We start from the raw sequence: 16,821 nt of genomic DNA, 5'->3' as shown, positions 1-16,821 counted from the left end.
ACTACTGCATATAAGTCTGTCTAGATGCCTCGAAAGATCTGCAACCTTCACACCAGGCAGGCAAGTCACCATACGGTTCTCCTGGTCATCACAAACCCAGCTATCTAATCATTCTCTGCATTTTCTGAGGAGTGAAGTAATGGTTACAGAAAGCCTACAAATGCTTTCTTTTTCAGCTCCTCTGTTTGCAATGCACAGGAAGGTTAGATTGAAGGTATTTGTTTCTGGCACTTTGAAGGTCCTGAGAACATAAGAAAAATCAGAAAAGGCAGCACACTTCCTGTCAACTTTTCCAAGAGGAGCAAAGGCCTTTTAATTTTGGCAGGAAAAAGACACTGCAAAGGGGTTTTTGTTTCATTGGTTGATTGGTTGGGTGTTTTTTGGTAGGATCAATGCAGGTCAAACATATAACAATCACAAGGAAAGATGCAACAGCTAAAAGGGGGAACCTTTTGCTCTTGGAAAGGACATCAATGACCAGATACTTAGATGATGCAAATGGACACATATCCACTGAATCAATGGAGCTGTACCCATTCATACCAACTGAGAATCTGGCCCAAAATGTGAGGTTGTACGTCAAAACAAGACACGGAAACATTAAAAAAGAAAAGAAAACTTACGTTTCCCCCCTCTCTCCTTCTCAAAAATAAACTTGTGAGGAAAAATTCTTCTTACCCCGTACACCTTCTTGGCTCCTGCCTTGGCAGCAAACATTGACAGGATTCCTGTGCCACTTCCAACATCCAATACAATCTTATCCTTAAAAACATGTTTATTGTGATACATGGAGTTTCTATATGTTAATGTGCGCACCTCATCCTTTAACATTTCCTGTGTTGAAAGAAGGCATCACATGTTTACTTATGGATGGTGCACAATTTGTTGCATCATTCAAATCCAACATCTTTACCAGCCCAAGAGTTTTTCAGGTTCTTTGGTACACACTCGGGAATCATTACAGACCAAGACCACTTTGAAATGCAAACTACAAAGAAGTGAATGAGTAAGAATCAGCACTGTCTCCTTCATCTTCGCTTATTGCCTGCAACTATTATTTTACTCGTAAAAATGGTGACCTGAAATTACAGTCAATCCACAGTACTGCTGGGGGCATAGGCTAAAACCATGCAAATTTCCTCCCGCTCCTCCTCTTGGGTTTCCTGCTTAGACTGCCACACAGAGTAAACATTGTGGCTGGTTGCATCAGGCCTTTATAATATTTGTACCTCCACAAGGAACTGGACATAGACCAGCTCCATTAGGTTCACATATATGACTAGATACACAGTAAAAGGCAACGACTGTCACAGCTCACTTGGACGTGAACTGTTGGTATGTTTCCCCACTGGGTGGGAAAGTGGTTGTTATTCCTCTCTTACATGTTGGGGATGGGGACTGGAGCACAGAGAGATTGAGGACTAAGATTTCTATTGTCCAATACCATGGGAGCACATTTTGAGATTTCTAGCTGGCGTTAGTTTGGCACCCAAAAACAGAAACCCTTGCATAAATACTTGAGAACGTCAGCTCAACAGACTTGCCCAAAGTTTAACAGCAAGTAGTTTCAGACCAAGGAATAGTGCACAGATATCCTTACTCACATTTTATTCTCTTATTCACTGCATCTCACTGCTGCAGTACTAGAAGGATTTTAGTCCAGTTCCCAGTGGGTATGTGTGCAGTATCTAAAGGTTCTCTCTTGATCAGTCCTTCAGGCATTCAGTTCCTCCTTCAGAAGCTGTTACTGAAAGGGGCCAATTCCTTTCTCACACCACTTTTACACAGGTGTGACCCTTCACATCAGTTGAGTTAATCCTCATATGCATGAGTGTGAGGAAAATAAAATTGGGGAAATATTTTCCAAAACACTCAAGTGGTCTAGGTATCTAAATTCCATTTTCAAAAGCAACTTTAGCACTAAGGAGTCACTCAGGTGCCCCTAAAAACATGACATGTCAAAAAGGCAATGACTCTGATTACTCTTGCTGTCCTCACTGAGTAACCATAGGCAATAGGATGAAAGCAGTTTGAATGCCAAAATAAATGAAAGCCCCAAAGACAGATGGAAGCACTATTGCAGAAGGTTACCATGGATTGAAGTGCAAACCACTTGTCCGTCTGAGTGGATTACTTTCAAGGGGACACTGGTTATATCAATATGTTGCTGTGAAACAAGACATTTTCTCACAGAGTGTGACTTGATATAAAATACTGAAAGGGGTAGAGGAGAGAGCGAAGTAGGAGCTGCTGCAACAGTGTTACTTCTGTTCCAGTCCCCTTGTTTGCTTGTTTTTCACTACTGATCTGACACATTCTGTCTCCATTTACTGTTTCCTGCCCTGACTATGTGGCTATGTCTACACTAGAGCATAAAGGTGATTTTAAGGCACTTAGCTCAATTTTACAATGTGACTGTCTTCACTGCAAATATCATCAGGTTGATTTTAAGGGGTGCTAAAGTTGACTGTCTTGCCTCAACCCTCTGATGCAGTGTTCCACCAAGTTCAAATTTAAAAGGTCAAATTAATGCTACTGTGGAAACAGCATTACTTTAATTGATTTTATTGGCCTCCAGAAGTATCCCACAATGCCTCAAATGTGTCCGTTATGGATGCTTTCACCTCCGCTGCTCTCCAGGTTTGCAGGAAGTAGAAAACAGGAAGCTCAGCAATTTGAAATCATTTTCTTTCTGGCCCATGTGGCAATTGCATCTGCATGGAGCCATCAGCAAAGCCAGGATCTCATTTCTGCTGGTGGGCTAGTCCCCACCCCACTGTATCACATGAAGGTTGGGCTTATAGACAGTGGCATATCCTGCCCTGCATGCAGTGAAGGCTTCTTCTCTGCACAAGATTTATCAGGAGAGGCCAAGAAACTTCTTTTCTGCAGTTCGCATATGTATGGGGCAGGCCCCTCACCACCACTGGCCTGGAGGACTTGCATCTGCCCCGCCACACCATGTGACTAGCTCCTGCACCACCACGCCATGTGGCAGCTATGCAGTGCAGACCATGCTTCCAGAGAGTGGCATATCCTGTCCTCCATTGGGTGAAGGCTTCTTCCTTACAAGCAACTTGTTTTCTCTGCTTCACATTTTCTGGGCTCATTCTTAAAAGCTTCAGCCTCTGGAATTTACACCATGTTATAGGGGGTGACCCCCGATGCAGAAACTTTAGGGGGCTGGCCTCCCAAGAAAGCATGCACTTGGCAGCTGGCCCCTGGCCACAGAAATTTTAGGGGCTGCCTTCCCCAGTGCACAACTGAATGAACTATGTCAACAGGTTGCTCAACAGTCTCTGGGGCTGGCCCCCACAAGGCACCATGCACTGAGGGATTGGCTCCAGGCTACAGAAATTCTAGGGGGCTGGGCCCCCTAAGGTGCCAGTAGTTTCTGTTCCCAAATTGTGCAGCTTGGGGGAAGATTTCCTATGACAGAATGGAGCTTGTGGGCTCTCTCTTCACTAGAGGAAGCAAGGGAATCCCTTAGCTTTTTCCTCAACTTTTCTATCTTCCAGTGCTTCCTTTACTTTTCCTTTCCTTTCTCTTCTCAAGCCACTACTATTTCTGATGGACCAAGAGCCGACTGTGGATGAACTGAAGACAGCCATCGACAGCATTGCAGCTGGAAAGGCCCCTGGTCAGTTTGGTATACCACCAGAGGTAATCAAATGTGCCGCGGACACACTCCTGGAACCCCTGCATGAGCTACTGTGCCTGTGCTGGAAAGAGGGTGAGGTTCCACAGGATATGTGTGACGCTAACATTGTAACGTTGTATAAGAACAAAGGAGACAGAAGCGACTGCGACAACTACCGTGGAATCTCCCTCCTAAGCATCACTGGTAAACTGTTCGCTCGCGTCATCCTTGGCAGACTCCAGAAGATTGCTGAGAGGGTGTACCCCGAATCGCAGTGCGGATTCCGCACAGAGAGGTCTACCATTGACATGGTCTTCTCTCTGAGGCAGCTGCAGGAGAAGTGCAGGGAGCAGAGAAAGCCACTCTACATAGCCTTCATTGACTTGACCAAGGCTTTTGACTTGGTCAGCAGGGATGGTCTGTTCAAACTGCTCCACAAGATAGGCTGCCCTCCACGGTTACTGAAGATGATCCAGTCGTTCCACGAAAACATGAGAGGAACCATCCAATATGACGGCGCATTATTGGATGCTTTCAGAATCAGGAGCGGCGTCAAACAAGGATGCGTGCTTGCTCCGACATCGTTCAGGATCTTCTTCGCACTCCTCCTGAAGCACGCCTCTGGATCTTCAACAGAGGGCATCTTGCTGCACACAAGATCTGATGGGAAACTGTTTAAACTTGCAAGGCTGAAAGCGAAGTCTAAGGTGCGAGAAGTCCTCATCAGAGACATGCTGTTCGCAGACGATGCTGCTGTAGTGTCTCACACAGAAGACCGGCTTCAAAAACTGCTGGATCAGTTCTCCAAAGCGTGCAAGGACTTTGGGCTTACCATCAGCCTAAAGAAGACGAACGTACTCAGTCAGGATGTTGCTGAATCCCCATCAATCAGCATTGACAACTATACATTAGAGGTTGTCCACGAGTTCGTTTACCTCGGGTCCACCATCACTGACACCCTGTTGTTGGACACTGAGCTAAATAGGAGGATTGGAAAAGTGGCCACAACTCTGTCCAGACTCAGCAAGAGAGTGTGGAATAACAACAAGCTGTACACTCACACCAAAATGCAAGTCTACAGAGCCTGCATCCTCAGCACCCTCCTTTATGGCAGCGAGACTTGGACCCTGTATGCCCGCCAGGAAAAGAGGCTGAACGTCTTCCACTTGCGCTGCCTCAGTCGCATCCTTGGAATATCATGGAAGGACAGAGTGACCAACACTGCCGTCCTCGAGCAAGCTGGAATCCCAACCATGCACACCCTCCTCAGGCAGCGTTGACTCCGCTGGCTTGGCCACGTCCACAGGATGAACGATGGAAGGATTCCAAAAGACATCCTGTATGGTGAGCTAGCCTCTGGCAAAAGACCTCCCAGACGCCCCCAGTTGCGTTACAAAGATGTCTGCAAGAGAGACCTCAGAGAGGTAGACATCGAGCTGGACAACTGGGAAGATCTAGCAGACGACCGCAGCAGATGGAGGCAGGGGTTACACGAGGGCCTTCAGAAGAGCGAGTTGAAGATCAGACAGCTAGCAGAGGAGAAGCGAGCACACAGAAAGCACAATAAGGACTTGCCAGACACCCACTACATCTGAAAGAGATGCAGCAAGGACTGTCACTCTCGTGTGAGTCTTTATAGTCACAATAGACGCTGTAAATGAAGTCCTCAATTGAAACTTTAAAGGGCGCGATCCATAGACTATGCAGACTGAAGGATGCCTACTACTACTACTACTAATGGCTCCTTCCAGCTGCCACTAGACACCAACGCCCTCTGGGATTCTTTCCTTCTCTTCTGTTAGTCTTGAGGATCCATAATGAGTTTGGAGCAAATACTTCTAACCATCTGCTGGCCTCTTGTTGGAGACATGAGTGCAATGTCATTTCCAGAGCATTCTTCACTCCTATGTGGTGAGCACTTACAGATTTCTCTCTCTCTCTCAGCTTCAAGCCTGGCTCCTTCAACTAGATTCACTACCGATACACTACCACTTTTGCATCGTGTCTTCTTTCCTTGAGAATAATATGAAGTCTTAGTCACATGGAGCCAAATTTGTTTCACTTGGGTATCAAGGGCTTCATCTTCTGAAGCCCACCTATTTGGAGTTTTTTTCACTGGGAGACAATTAGTTGAGCAACTTGTTGACATGGTTCAGCCAGCTGAGTGCTCTCAGAACACATTTGGTAAAGTTATTTTTAAAGTCACTGTTCTTTCAAAAGGGAGAGAATGAAACATTATCCCAACATTGACCACATAGAAATATAACTTCCTTATGCGAGCTTAGAGTGGGGTGGAGGCTGCCTTACAAATGTGAAGTGGAGAAAACTAGTGGAACAACCTGTAGCAATGGTTCAGTAACCTGAGTGCTCTCAGAACTCGTTTGGTAACAAGGTCTGTAATGCAGATGACTCAAACTATTTCTCTCATCAAGGAAAGACACTTCTGAAAAATGGCCATTTGTTTTCAATGGGAGGGGAATGAGGGCAATGTAGTCTGGAAAGATGACATCACACACCCACAACCACTTTGGGGCATTTTTTTCCCATAATGCACCAGCAAAAACACCCAGAATGCCATGGGGCTGAGGGAACTGTGGGATAGGTTCCCACAATGCACTGCCGCAACTTTTGAACTTTGGTGATTTAGTGAGGGGACACTAAGTCAAATTTGTGATCAAGTGCAGACACTCAACTTCAGCTTTATAAAATCCAGCGTTACAAAGTCCACTTTAATAAATTTGACTTTATTTCATAGTGTAGACATAGCCTGTGTTTTTGGGGCCTGATTTTCAAAGAAAAAATGTATTTCATGAATGCAAAATCTGACCTTAGAGATGAGATTTTCAAAGATGCCTAGGGGATCTGCATGCTCAACTATCGTTAATTGGAATGGGAATACAATGTCTAAATCCATTTGGTGGGTTTGAAAACCTGAGTCTAACTATGAGTTTAGCAGCTTAGCTTTAGGTACCCAGATTTTAAAAAAATGTTCCTGCAACTCTTTGTATACACAGAAAATGACACACCCTTTACTGCAAGGTGCTTTCCAGCCAAGGGCTGGACCATGTAATCCACATTTTTAAGACAAAGAAATGCTATAAACTGTCCAGTAACTGTCAGAAGGAAGGAGGCAGTTGCATTGAAATGGTAGCAATCTTCTCCTTCCCTCCTTGAAGAGTGAACCCCTTTATGTAAACTATGCATATTTGGGGCTTTATGAATTTCAGAGCAGGGGGGAGATGGTTAGGCAGAGTTTGGTATCTCAGTCGCCCTATGCCAAAGTTGCTTAGTTCATTTACAAGCATGTTTTTCTGACCACTAGCCCTGAAACTCACCCCGCAAACTGAGATACAGGCTGGGCTCTTTCTCTCTCATGCAACACCACTATTAGTAAAATTTCTGCTGTTCTAATATAATCCTTCGGCACAACTGTGCAATTCCATTGTTTTCCCAGCATGTTATACCTTCGTCAATACCCTTTTGGTCTCCTCCCACAGCTCTCACTGCATCTTCTTCCACACTGCCCATTGCGCATGGAGTGCCCTTCCAAAATCTATTTGCCAAGATTCCATCCCGACCTCGTTCAAATCACTATTAAAAGCTGTAGCATTGCCTACAAAATGTCTAAACCCCTCTGAACATGGCACAGAAGAAGATTTAACTAAGAAAATTCCAAACAGTAGCAAGGCTCAAAGCCAAACAAAATAAACAAGTGGCCAAAAAAACTCCTCCGCAATGAAAAATCCCAACAAAACACAAACAAAAATTAAAGGAACAAATCTTGGTTAGTCACAGCTGAAAGGATGCCCCAGACTTTAATGTCCATACTGTGAATACAGTGATGTCATCAAAGAGTCTTTTAAATGACAGAGATTGCTCTCTTACCAAATTTGCCCATAGATAAATGCTTTCATCACCCATTGAAATCAACAGGAGCTTGACATGCATACCTGAAGGGAAAATATAGACCTCTGTGCATTGTACGTGTAATACCGACAGGCAGAATTGAAGCTGGGACCTTTGAATATGCAAGTCTATCACATGAGCTAAAAGCCAGCTGGCTAGTAACTAAGACTGTAGGAGAGGGTCATTATTTTCACTGTAAGTGGTCTCAATGCCACTAAATGGGACAGCACATTCCATCCAGACGGTGTGTGGGTTACATATGCAGTATCGTGTTGAAATGTTCTAGCAAAGAAAGAGCTGGCTTACTAAATTGGTATGTCCTTTCAAGGTGGGTGGACTAGCTCTGCAACCCTTGAAGTCATGCTAAGTAGCACTTTCTTAGGGTGAAATTTCCCACTGTGCAGAGAGCCAGCACAAGTGTGATGCACCACAAATGGCCTCTTTGGATGAGTTAAGTGAGACAATGAGACTGAGGTGGCATCCAGTAGAAGGGAAAAAAAACTCAACCATAGCATTACTGAAAACATGTTGCCATTCCATATTTTTACCAAGAAAAGAAAGCGTTACCTCGTGGATTCCAAAGTGGGCATAGGAATCAAAATAATAGTCTCTGGATGTCATTTCTTCTGGATTCAGGAATTTTGCCATCTTGCCTCGGCCTGGGCAGCTCGGTTGCAAAGGTACATGAATGACCGATTGAACCGGCTTCGGAATGACAATAGGCTGAGGAGGTTGTGAAGGGCCACTACAGACCTAGAAAGACATGAAATATTATTGCAGCAGTCATTATTCACTGCACGTGCCTGTGCACATTCACTATTGTCTCTGCCTTACCAGGGATATTATTATTATTTCAGTAAGTTAGCTGCAACACAGAGGTGGCATGACGCAATGAATGGAATTTAGGGATGGGAACCAGGAACTGCTGCTTTTTAACCATCTTTTAATTGCTGTGTGGACTTTGGAAAGGTTCCTTGCCTGACTCTCCACTGTTCTGAACTTTATGTAGCCATTTACAGCAATGTGTAGTGAGTGAAAGAGGCGGGTAAAATGCTAGCCACTGGTATGAGTGGAGAACTTTGGTGTGTCCTTAGGTTCACTAACTTTGCCTGTGTGTAAATGGCTATACAAAGTGCAAGTGAATGAAGAAGTGGAACTTCTTTTTTAGCTTTTTCCTCTGTAGGATTTTGGCAATAATTTTTACCGTCCTACCTCATCATCTGAGAATTAGGGTAAACAGAAGAGGTACCTGCAGAGAACAGCTCATAGTTAAACGACCATCCTACAAGATACTGAACCCCTCCTGCAAGGAATTCAATTTTCTCACTTCATCTGAAAGCCCCTCAACATTCAAAGAAACAGCTGCTGTGTGGTTGAGCAGTTTATGCTACCCTTAACTTTTACTGTTCTGATGTTGATGGCATGTTCAGCTTGGATATGGGACTATGTATCTCAGTTTCCCACAATTTTCTGTGCAACTACAGCTCTTTCAGCACAATTTCTTTAGAAAGCTGAGGGCACACATCACATCCCAGGATCCGGCCTGATAGCTACGAGTACAACAGATATATTAATACAATACAGAACACAAAACGTTATATTGGGAAAAAATCATGGAGGAGGTAGGTTGTTAAATATATCTCCATCTTTAATTCTAGCATGAAGCCAACTGCTGAACAGTGTGCCAAAAATTAGAAGAGATATTAAAATGTGAAATTTGCCCTATCATATCATTTACAGATCATAACCATTAATTTATCTGTAGAGGAACCCAGGGAAATTTCACCACCTAAAATACTCAATCTTTACTTTATTGTTTGCACATCTTATACCCACTAATTCCTCAGCCATGATTTCATTTGAGGTAACCTCTGCTAGAGATTTTTTCTGAGATTTGAATTATCATTTGCAGTTCAGTGCTGAAAAAGATCAATCACTTATGCTGTCTCTGAATAGCACCAATTAGCCTAGTTTAGTTTACTTTGATAAAAAATGACTTTAACTTTTTGTTCCTTGTTCATGTATAATTTTAAACCTGTCTTCTGTTGATGGCTTCTTTGGTCCATCTGTATAAAATGAATAGTAATAACTTACAGTCCTGCAATGCTTTTCATCCTGAAGGATCTAAAACTGCTTTCATCATAGAAGCTAGAGATGGAAAAAATCTTGCTCACCCAGTCTCTCACCCAACCATAGCAGGATTGTTCCCCATTATTGGTTTGTTCAGGCCAGTTTTAGTAGTTCCAAGCAATGGTCTTTCAGTCACTTTTTAGGGAGGCTACTACACATTTCACTTTGTTTAGGCTTTTTCATAATAGCTATCCATGTTTTTATCCTCTTTATTTCACCACATTACAGTAATCCCTCAACTCAAAATCCGGCTCCCTCACGGCCCTGGCTCAACCCCTGCCCCCGGCCCTGCACAGACCCAATTTAAACTCCCCCGGCCCTGGTTCACTCCCACCCCGTGCACGGCCCCAGCTCACCCCCACAGGCACCTGGCACTGGATCACCCCTCCCCCCGCACACAGCCCCAACTCACTCCCCTGCTCCAGCCTCCGGCTCACTCCCTGCAGGACCTTGTTGCCCTGGCTCAACTCCACCCCTACCCCCGTTGCAGCTCTAACCAACCCCAGGCAACCTCCCCTGCCCCCCTCCCATGGTCCCAACCCACCTCCAGGCTTAAACCCACACAGCTGCCTCCCCAACCCCCAGCATTTATCTTTCAAAAGGAATTCCAGGTGCTCCTGCTGCTTCCACAGCTGCAGAACTTGTGTTCCGCTAGGGAAAAAAGACACCCCCGACTTATGCGAAATTCAAGTTATGCGAGGGCACATGGGAACATGACCCTCACATAACTTGAGGGACTACTGCACTCATAATTACACCACCATCTAATACCCTAAAGAACTGTTGCTTTTATCAAATATTTGCAGACTGTAATCATATCCCTCTATCTCAGTGTCTCTCTCAATCAAGTTCTCCAGCCCTAATGTTACTTTGTCGCTATCTTTTGCACTCTCCACTTTGTCACTGCCTGAGGTATTGAGATGTTTAACACAGTATTTTATGAGCAGCTGCACAAGAACCATAGATGGTACAGAAGAGATGATCGACCACCCTTTTGTTCAGTGATGTCATGATCTTGTGTGTGATGACTAAAAGGAAACTGGACATTTTTGTGGTCATAGTGTCAATCCATGTTTACGTTGCTGTCCAAGAGAGAGGCTCCTCCATAAAGAGCTAAGATGGTCTTACGGTAAGGAACTGTCATAGCTCTCAGGAGATCTAGATTCAGTGCCTGAGTTTATTTCCAATTTCCCACGTGAACTGGGAAAGGTCTTAAGAGTTTGTCTATGATAGGATAAAAGGTCGAGGTTTACTAATGACAAATGTTTTCCAAAATGTAGACAGAGAGAGGACAGAACCTCAATGTTTCTGATGGAGAAGGGAGCTGGTCTTACACAAAATGGCTCCTCTCTTTATAAAGTAAATGACATAGCACTGCTATTCCCTGCAGTATCTCACAAAAAAGACACTCCGTTTTTCCATTAGACGCTGCAGCTGATTTTTGGCAAAGGCCTGTACATCCCGAGAGTGCCAAGTTAATAAATGTTATCATGTTATTGAGACTGCATTATTTCTGAATATTTACACTTGACATTACTAGGACACCAGAGATCTTCCAAATAAAAATGATATAAAAATTGAAGCACCTGGAACAAGCACTGTAATCCACTCTGTAGATGATAATGTAGTCGATGGCTATGGGTTGAAGAAGAACAGTCTTGTGACGAGAACTCAGGAGACTTATATCCTGTTCCCTGGTCAGCCATAGACACCAAGAATGATCTTAATCAAGCCATCTAATTTCCCAGTGCCTCAGTTTCCCATCTGTCAAATGCAGATGGCAATAATTCCTTACCTCAGAAGATGCTGTGAAAACAAATTCATTGATGTATATGAGGCACTGAGGCACTATGACAATGAACACCACAGGAAAGCCAGCAAATGCCGCCAGAACACTGGAAAACGAGGAAGACGAATACGATAAAAGAATATCTATTGTACAAGAAACCATAAAGACTGCAATGAAGCTCAGTGAAGAGAAGCACTTGCTGAACCAGAAATTATTTGGACATGTTATAAATGCTCCAGGTGAAAGCCAAGCTCCAGAGTAAAACCATTAAGGAAAGGCAGCTTCCTGAATCTATTCAAATCTATTCCAGAACTGAAAAGAAGCCTAGGTTTGATTTACTAGCTTGGCAGACATTTACCTAACCTGCCAGAAACAGTACATCCAGTGAATAACTCTTGAGAAGGAAAAACACCAGAGCAGAAATTGTACAGTGTCTAGCAGCTCCTATCTGAAGTCGCAATCCTGACTTCCTATGTTGCCAGTAAATCCAACAATTAGAGGAATGGATGCCACTGAATATGAATTAAGTAGAGTATTATTGCAAGATCTTAATAGTCTACGAAGACTAGTCACATGCTGCTCCAGAACACTGATTATTTTGAGACCTATTGACATCCAAAATAATATGGTAAAAAGGTACCCTATGCATCATCCCATCAGTGTGCACAGAATCCCCACCCACCTGCAGAGGACACAAAGGACACGTTGGGAGTACTTTTTAAAAAGGACAGAAGACAACTCTCTTTAGAAAACATCCCGCGCAGATAAGGGCAGAGGCAGTTGTCCTGGGCAGCGTTTATGAACAGTCGAACACAAGGGCAATCAGCAAAGCACCGACAGATGCAATGCAAATCAGGGATCCTTTAACGATAGGTTTATGAATGAGCAGAGAGCCACATATAGCTGTTGCATTTAACTATTGCGACAACCCCCCCCCACACACCCCACTGATGTGTGACCGACCTTTATGAAAGCACCTCCAACTGCACACCACCCCATGTTAACCAATAAACGGCACTGCGGTTTTTACAACAGCATTTTTTTATAGACTGGATGAGGCTGTCCTTGCCCTTCCCCCGGCCCTTCCCCCCATTCTGGGCCCCCAGAAAGGGGACACTGTTGCACATGGTGAGGAGGCCATATGATTGTGTATGCTGGATGGAGGGTGCCATGAGCAGTTCCAGCCAGGATCCCTTTAAAATGTAAAAGCTGCATGGCTGGTTGGTGGGGGGCAGCCCTGTAAAATGTATAGCACCCAAAACAAGTTTCCCAGCCTCTCCTGCTAAATCCCGTCCAGCAAAAAAGTCTTCTAAAGCACTGAAACCCCACGCAGGTCAGGAAGTGCCAGTGTTGGGAAGCAGGATCTGCACAGCCTGGCAGCCACATGGTGGGGTGCGGGTTAGCCATAGGGTGGGGAGGCTTGATTTTTCACCCAGCCCTGATGAGCATCCCTGGTGTAAACTTTCTCCAGCATGCCCTGAGAAATCTTCCCATAAATGTGTGCGTTTCTTTTGCTGGTTCACAGTTTACCCAGCACAGATTCACACACGCCCCGCCCCCACCACCTCCTACAGAAATGAGATCCTGGATCTCCCGATGGCTCCATGCTGCGGCTCTTCTGTGACCTAGGCTTCTTGTTACCCATTTCCTGCACACACAGAAAGTAGCGGAGGTGAAAGTAGCCAGAATGGACACATGTGAGGCATTGTGGGATGCCTTTGGAGGCCAATAAAATCAATTTAAAATAATTCTGTTTCCATACTGCATTAATTCAACCTTTTAAACTTGAACTTGGCATTACGCCTCCTGAGAAAGTCCACTTAAAATCGACCTAATGGTATTTGCAGTGAAGACAGTCACATTTATAAATTCAAGCTAAGTCCCTTAAAATTAACTTTATGTTGTAATACAGACATAGCCTGAGAGGAAAGAGCTGAAGAGGAAGAGTGCTTGCTAGTGCACAGCAGAACCAGGAGAGCAAATCCACAGTGCTGAGCTCCCGCACAGAGGGCAGACCAAGGGCAGGCTCTCCCCACCCAACAGTACGCTTCACTTCATAGCCACATCCTGAAAAAAAAGAATGGCTGGACACGAATCCCTCTTGAGAGGGACCCATTCCCAACTTTTACCTCTGAACTCATTTTACTGATGTTAAATTCCTTGTTCCGGTTTGCTGACTATCTTGGAACAGGAAGGACTGTAAAGTAACTTTTGGGACTTTTTAGTTTGGAAAAAAGACAATTAAGGGGGGGATATGATAGAGGTAAATAAAATCATGACTGGTGAGGAGAAATAGAAAAGGAATTGTTATTTACTCCTTCTCACAACACAAGAACTAAGGGTCATGAAATGAAATTAATAGGCAGCAGGTTTAAAACAAACAATAGGAAATATTGCTTCACACAATGCACATTTAACCTGTGGAACTCCTTGCCGGAGGATGTCGTGAAAGCCAAGACTATAGTAAAGTTTAAAAAAGAACTAGATAAATTCATGGGGGGATAGGTCCATCAATGGCTATTAGCCAGGGTGGGCATGGATGTTGTCCCTGGCCTCTGTTTGCAAGAGGCTGGAAATGGGCAACATGGAATAGATCACTTGATGATTACCTGTTCTGTTCATTCCCTCTGGGGCACCTGGCATTGGCCACTGTTGGAAGACAGGATACTGGGCTTGATGGGCCTATGGTCTGACCCAGTATGGCTGTTCTTATGTTCTTAACCTGGCTACAGGGCTGCGTCACAGGAAGAGGCACATATCTGCAGTCCCTAAGACTTTACTGGCAGGTGATACCCAATGAGAGGAGAGGTGCTACGCCATACTTGGCCATAAAGAGGTGCTAGCAATGAGTCAACCCTTTCACAGGGTAAGCTGCATGAAACTTAAAGGCCTGTGATGTGCAGAAGGTCAGACTATATGAGCTACATGATCTTCTCATGAACAAACTAGGAAAATGTGACCTAGTTGGAGCTATTTTAAGATGGGTGCATACTTGGGTAAGACAACCACTCCCAGGGAGTAATTATCAGTCCAGCTTGAAGGCCATATCAAGTAGGGTCCTGCAGGGATCAGTTCTGGATGAAGTTCTGTTCAATATCTTCATCAGTGATTTAGATAGTGGCATAGAGAGTACACTTACAAAGTTTGTGGATGATACCAAGATGCAAGGGGTTGCAAGTACTTTGGGGGATAAGATTAAAATTCAAAATGATCTGGACAAATGGGAGAAATTATCTGAAGTAAACAGGATGAAATTCAATTACAAGAAAAAGTTCTCTGCTTAGGAAGAAGCAATCTGTTGCACACATGCAAATTGGAAAGTGACTGTCTAGTAAGGTGGAACGGGATCTGGGGATCATAATGAATCCCAAGCTAAATCTGAGTCAAAAGTGTGACACTGTTACTGTGATGTATTAGCAGTAAGCAAGACATGAGAAATAGCTTTTCTGCTCTATTCTGCATAGATAGGGCTTCAACAAGATTATTGTATCCAGTTCAAGAAATATGTGGACAAGTTAGAAAAAGTCCAGAGGAAAGCAACAAAAACAAGTAAAGATTTAAAAAACATGATCTATGAGGGAAAATTGAAAAAAAAATTCTTTGTTTAGTCTGTACAAGAGAAGATTGAGGAGGGACATGATAACAGTTTTCAAGCACATAAAAGGATGCTAAAAGGAGGAGGGATACAAACTGTTCTTCTTAACCTCTAAGGACAGGTCAAGGAGCCCTGGGCTTAAGTTGCAGCAAGGAAGGTTTGGGTTGGACATTAGGAAAAATCTTCTGACTGTCAGGGTGGTTAAGTACTGGAATAAATTGCCCAGGGAGGGTGTGAAAACTCTATCGTTGGAGCTGATTAAGAACATATTGGTCAAACACGTCAGGGATGGTCTAAATAAGTGTTTCTTAAACTGTTCTGCAAAACGCTGATATTCCATGAACAACTCGCAGGTTTGATATTTTTTATATCATACACTGACATTTTTTGATATCATACACTGATGGTATATATTTTCCATTATTAAAACCAGATAGAGCATTACTTCTTCATTGCTATGAGACCTGACTAAATTACTTTATTTTGTTTTTGCTGCATGTGTTGATGTTTGGGTTTTGATTTTTTTTTTCTGGTCTGACAACAATTTTTGAAGAAAATATTCATAGGTGTTCTGTTAAAAATATTACTGTTTGGTGTTCCATGGTCTCAAAAGTTGAAAAAACACTGTCGTAAATAATACCAGTACTGCCATGAATTCGGGGCACAGAGTAGACCTTTCAAGGTTCTTTCTGGTTGTATGATTCTGTAACTCTATCTACAGTCCACTTTGGCATTAAGCTCTATGAAACTGACACGTCTTTTTCCTTCAGTGGTCTCCAGTAGCATGAAGCCTTATGCCTGCAGAGAGTTGCTTTGAAGCCACCAGGATTTTCCATGTGCCTAAGGCTCCACATTAGATCTCTTTGCATGAGTAGGTCCTTACGGAGTATTCAGAAGACTTTGGCTGGGATTTTCAATGTCATAGGATGCGGATGCCTAATTCCCATTAATTTTCATTCATTAATTTGAATGAGACTTAGGCATTCAAATACCTGAGGCAGCTTTGAAAATCTCAGCTTTTTCATGCGTCTGCCATCTGACTCTGCAGTAAGGAAAGGAATTGGGGGATGGAAAACACATAAAACTCTTTTAATTACTTTCCATTTTAGGAGACTGTGAAGAAAATTGAGGTGTGTCAAAAAAAAAAAGAAAAGAAAATTAATTTTCAAGGTTATGCAAGTCCTGCTCTTCCTTGACATTACCATGGAGATAAGGACTTGGAAACTTACGATTCCAAACTTGAAAAGAAGACTGATAAAACTGATGCTCAAACTGCTCAAATATATTTTAGTGGGTACTGAGTAGGCTAGCGATATTTCATATTCAAAAAAAAAATCCCACACCATCATTAAGAAAGAATTGAACTGCTAATGGAGTTAGATTTGTAAAAATTAAGACCATTCAAAATTCTGTCACATACTTCTGTGCATTCTGAATGAGATTCTCTTCTGTGTCAGTACCACGGGTACAAAGTAGCCCTAGAACAGTGGTTCCCAAACTTTTCTGCATCATGCCCCCCTTTTGATTTTTGAGAAATATTCAGGCCCCCCTCCCTGCTGCTTCTTTACCATCATTCAACCCCCTTTTAACAAAAAATTCAATTAGTAATTTAAAATAAACACAAAAACTTGATATAAAATGTTATTTAAAATTAAAAACAAGCACAAATAGTTTTTCTTGCCCACTTGTGGGCCACCGGAGCCTCCTGCAACAGCCACCTGAGGCCTGTGCTGGCAGAGATGCCTGCCGAGCCCCGCACCA

At 43.4% G+C, this 16,821-nt stretch overlaps 1 protein-coding gene across 1 annotated transcript in view; it reads right to left on the bottom strand.

The window, feature by feature from the left end:
* Positions 1–16,821, bottom strand: part of PRMT8 (protein arginine methyltransferase 8) — a 131,633-nt gene that overhangs the window by 58,084 nt on the left and 56,728 nt on the right. The window contains exons 2-3 of the mRNA XM_074983650.1: positions 8,114–8,299; positions 679–834 (exon numbers count right to left, since the gene is read on the bottom strand). Of these exons, the coding sequence (XP_074839751.1) occupies positions 679–834; positions 8,114–8,299 (342 nt within the window). The remainder of the gene's footprint in view (positions 1–678; positions 835–8,113; positions 8,300–16,821) is intronic.

The sequence above is a fragment of the Carettochelys insculpta genome, chromosome 1 (assembly GCF_033958435.1).
Source record: "Carettochelys insculpta isolate YL-2023 chromosome 1, ASM3395843v1, whole genome shotgun sequence".
Lineage (NCBI taxonomy): Eukaryota > Metazoa > Chordata > Testudines > Carettochelyidae > Carettochelys > Carettochelys insculpta.
This window is presented reverse-complemented; position numbering and strand designations above follow the sequence as displayed.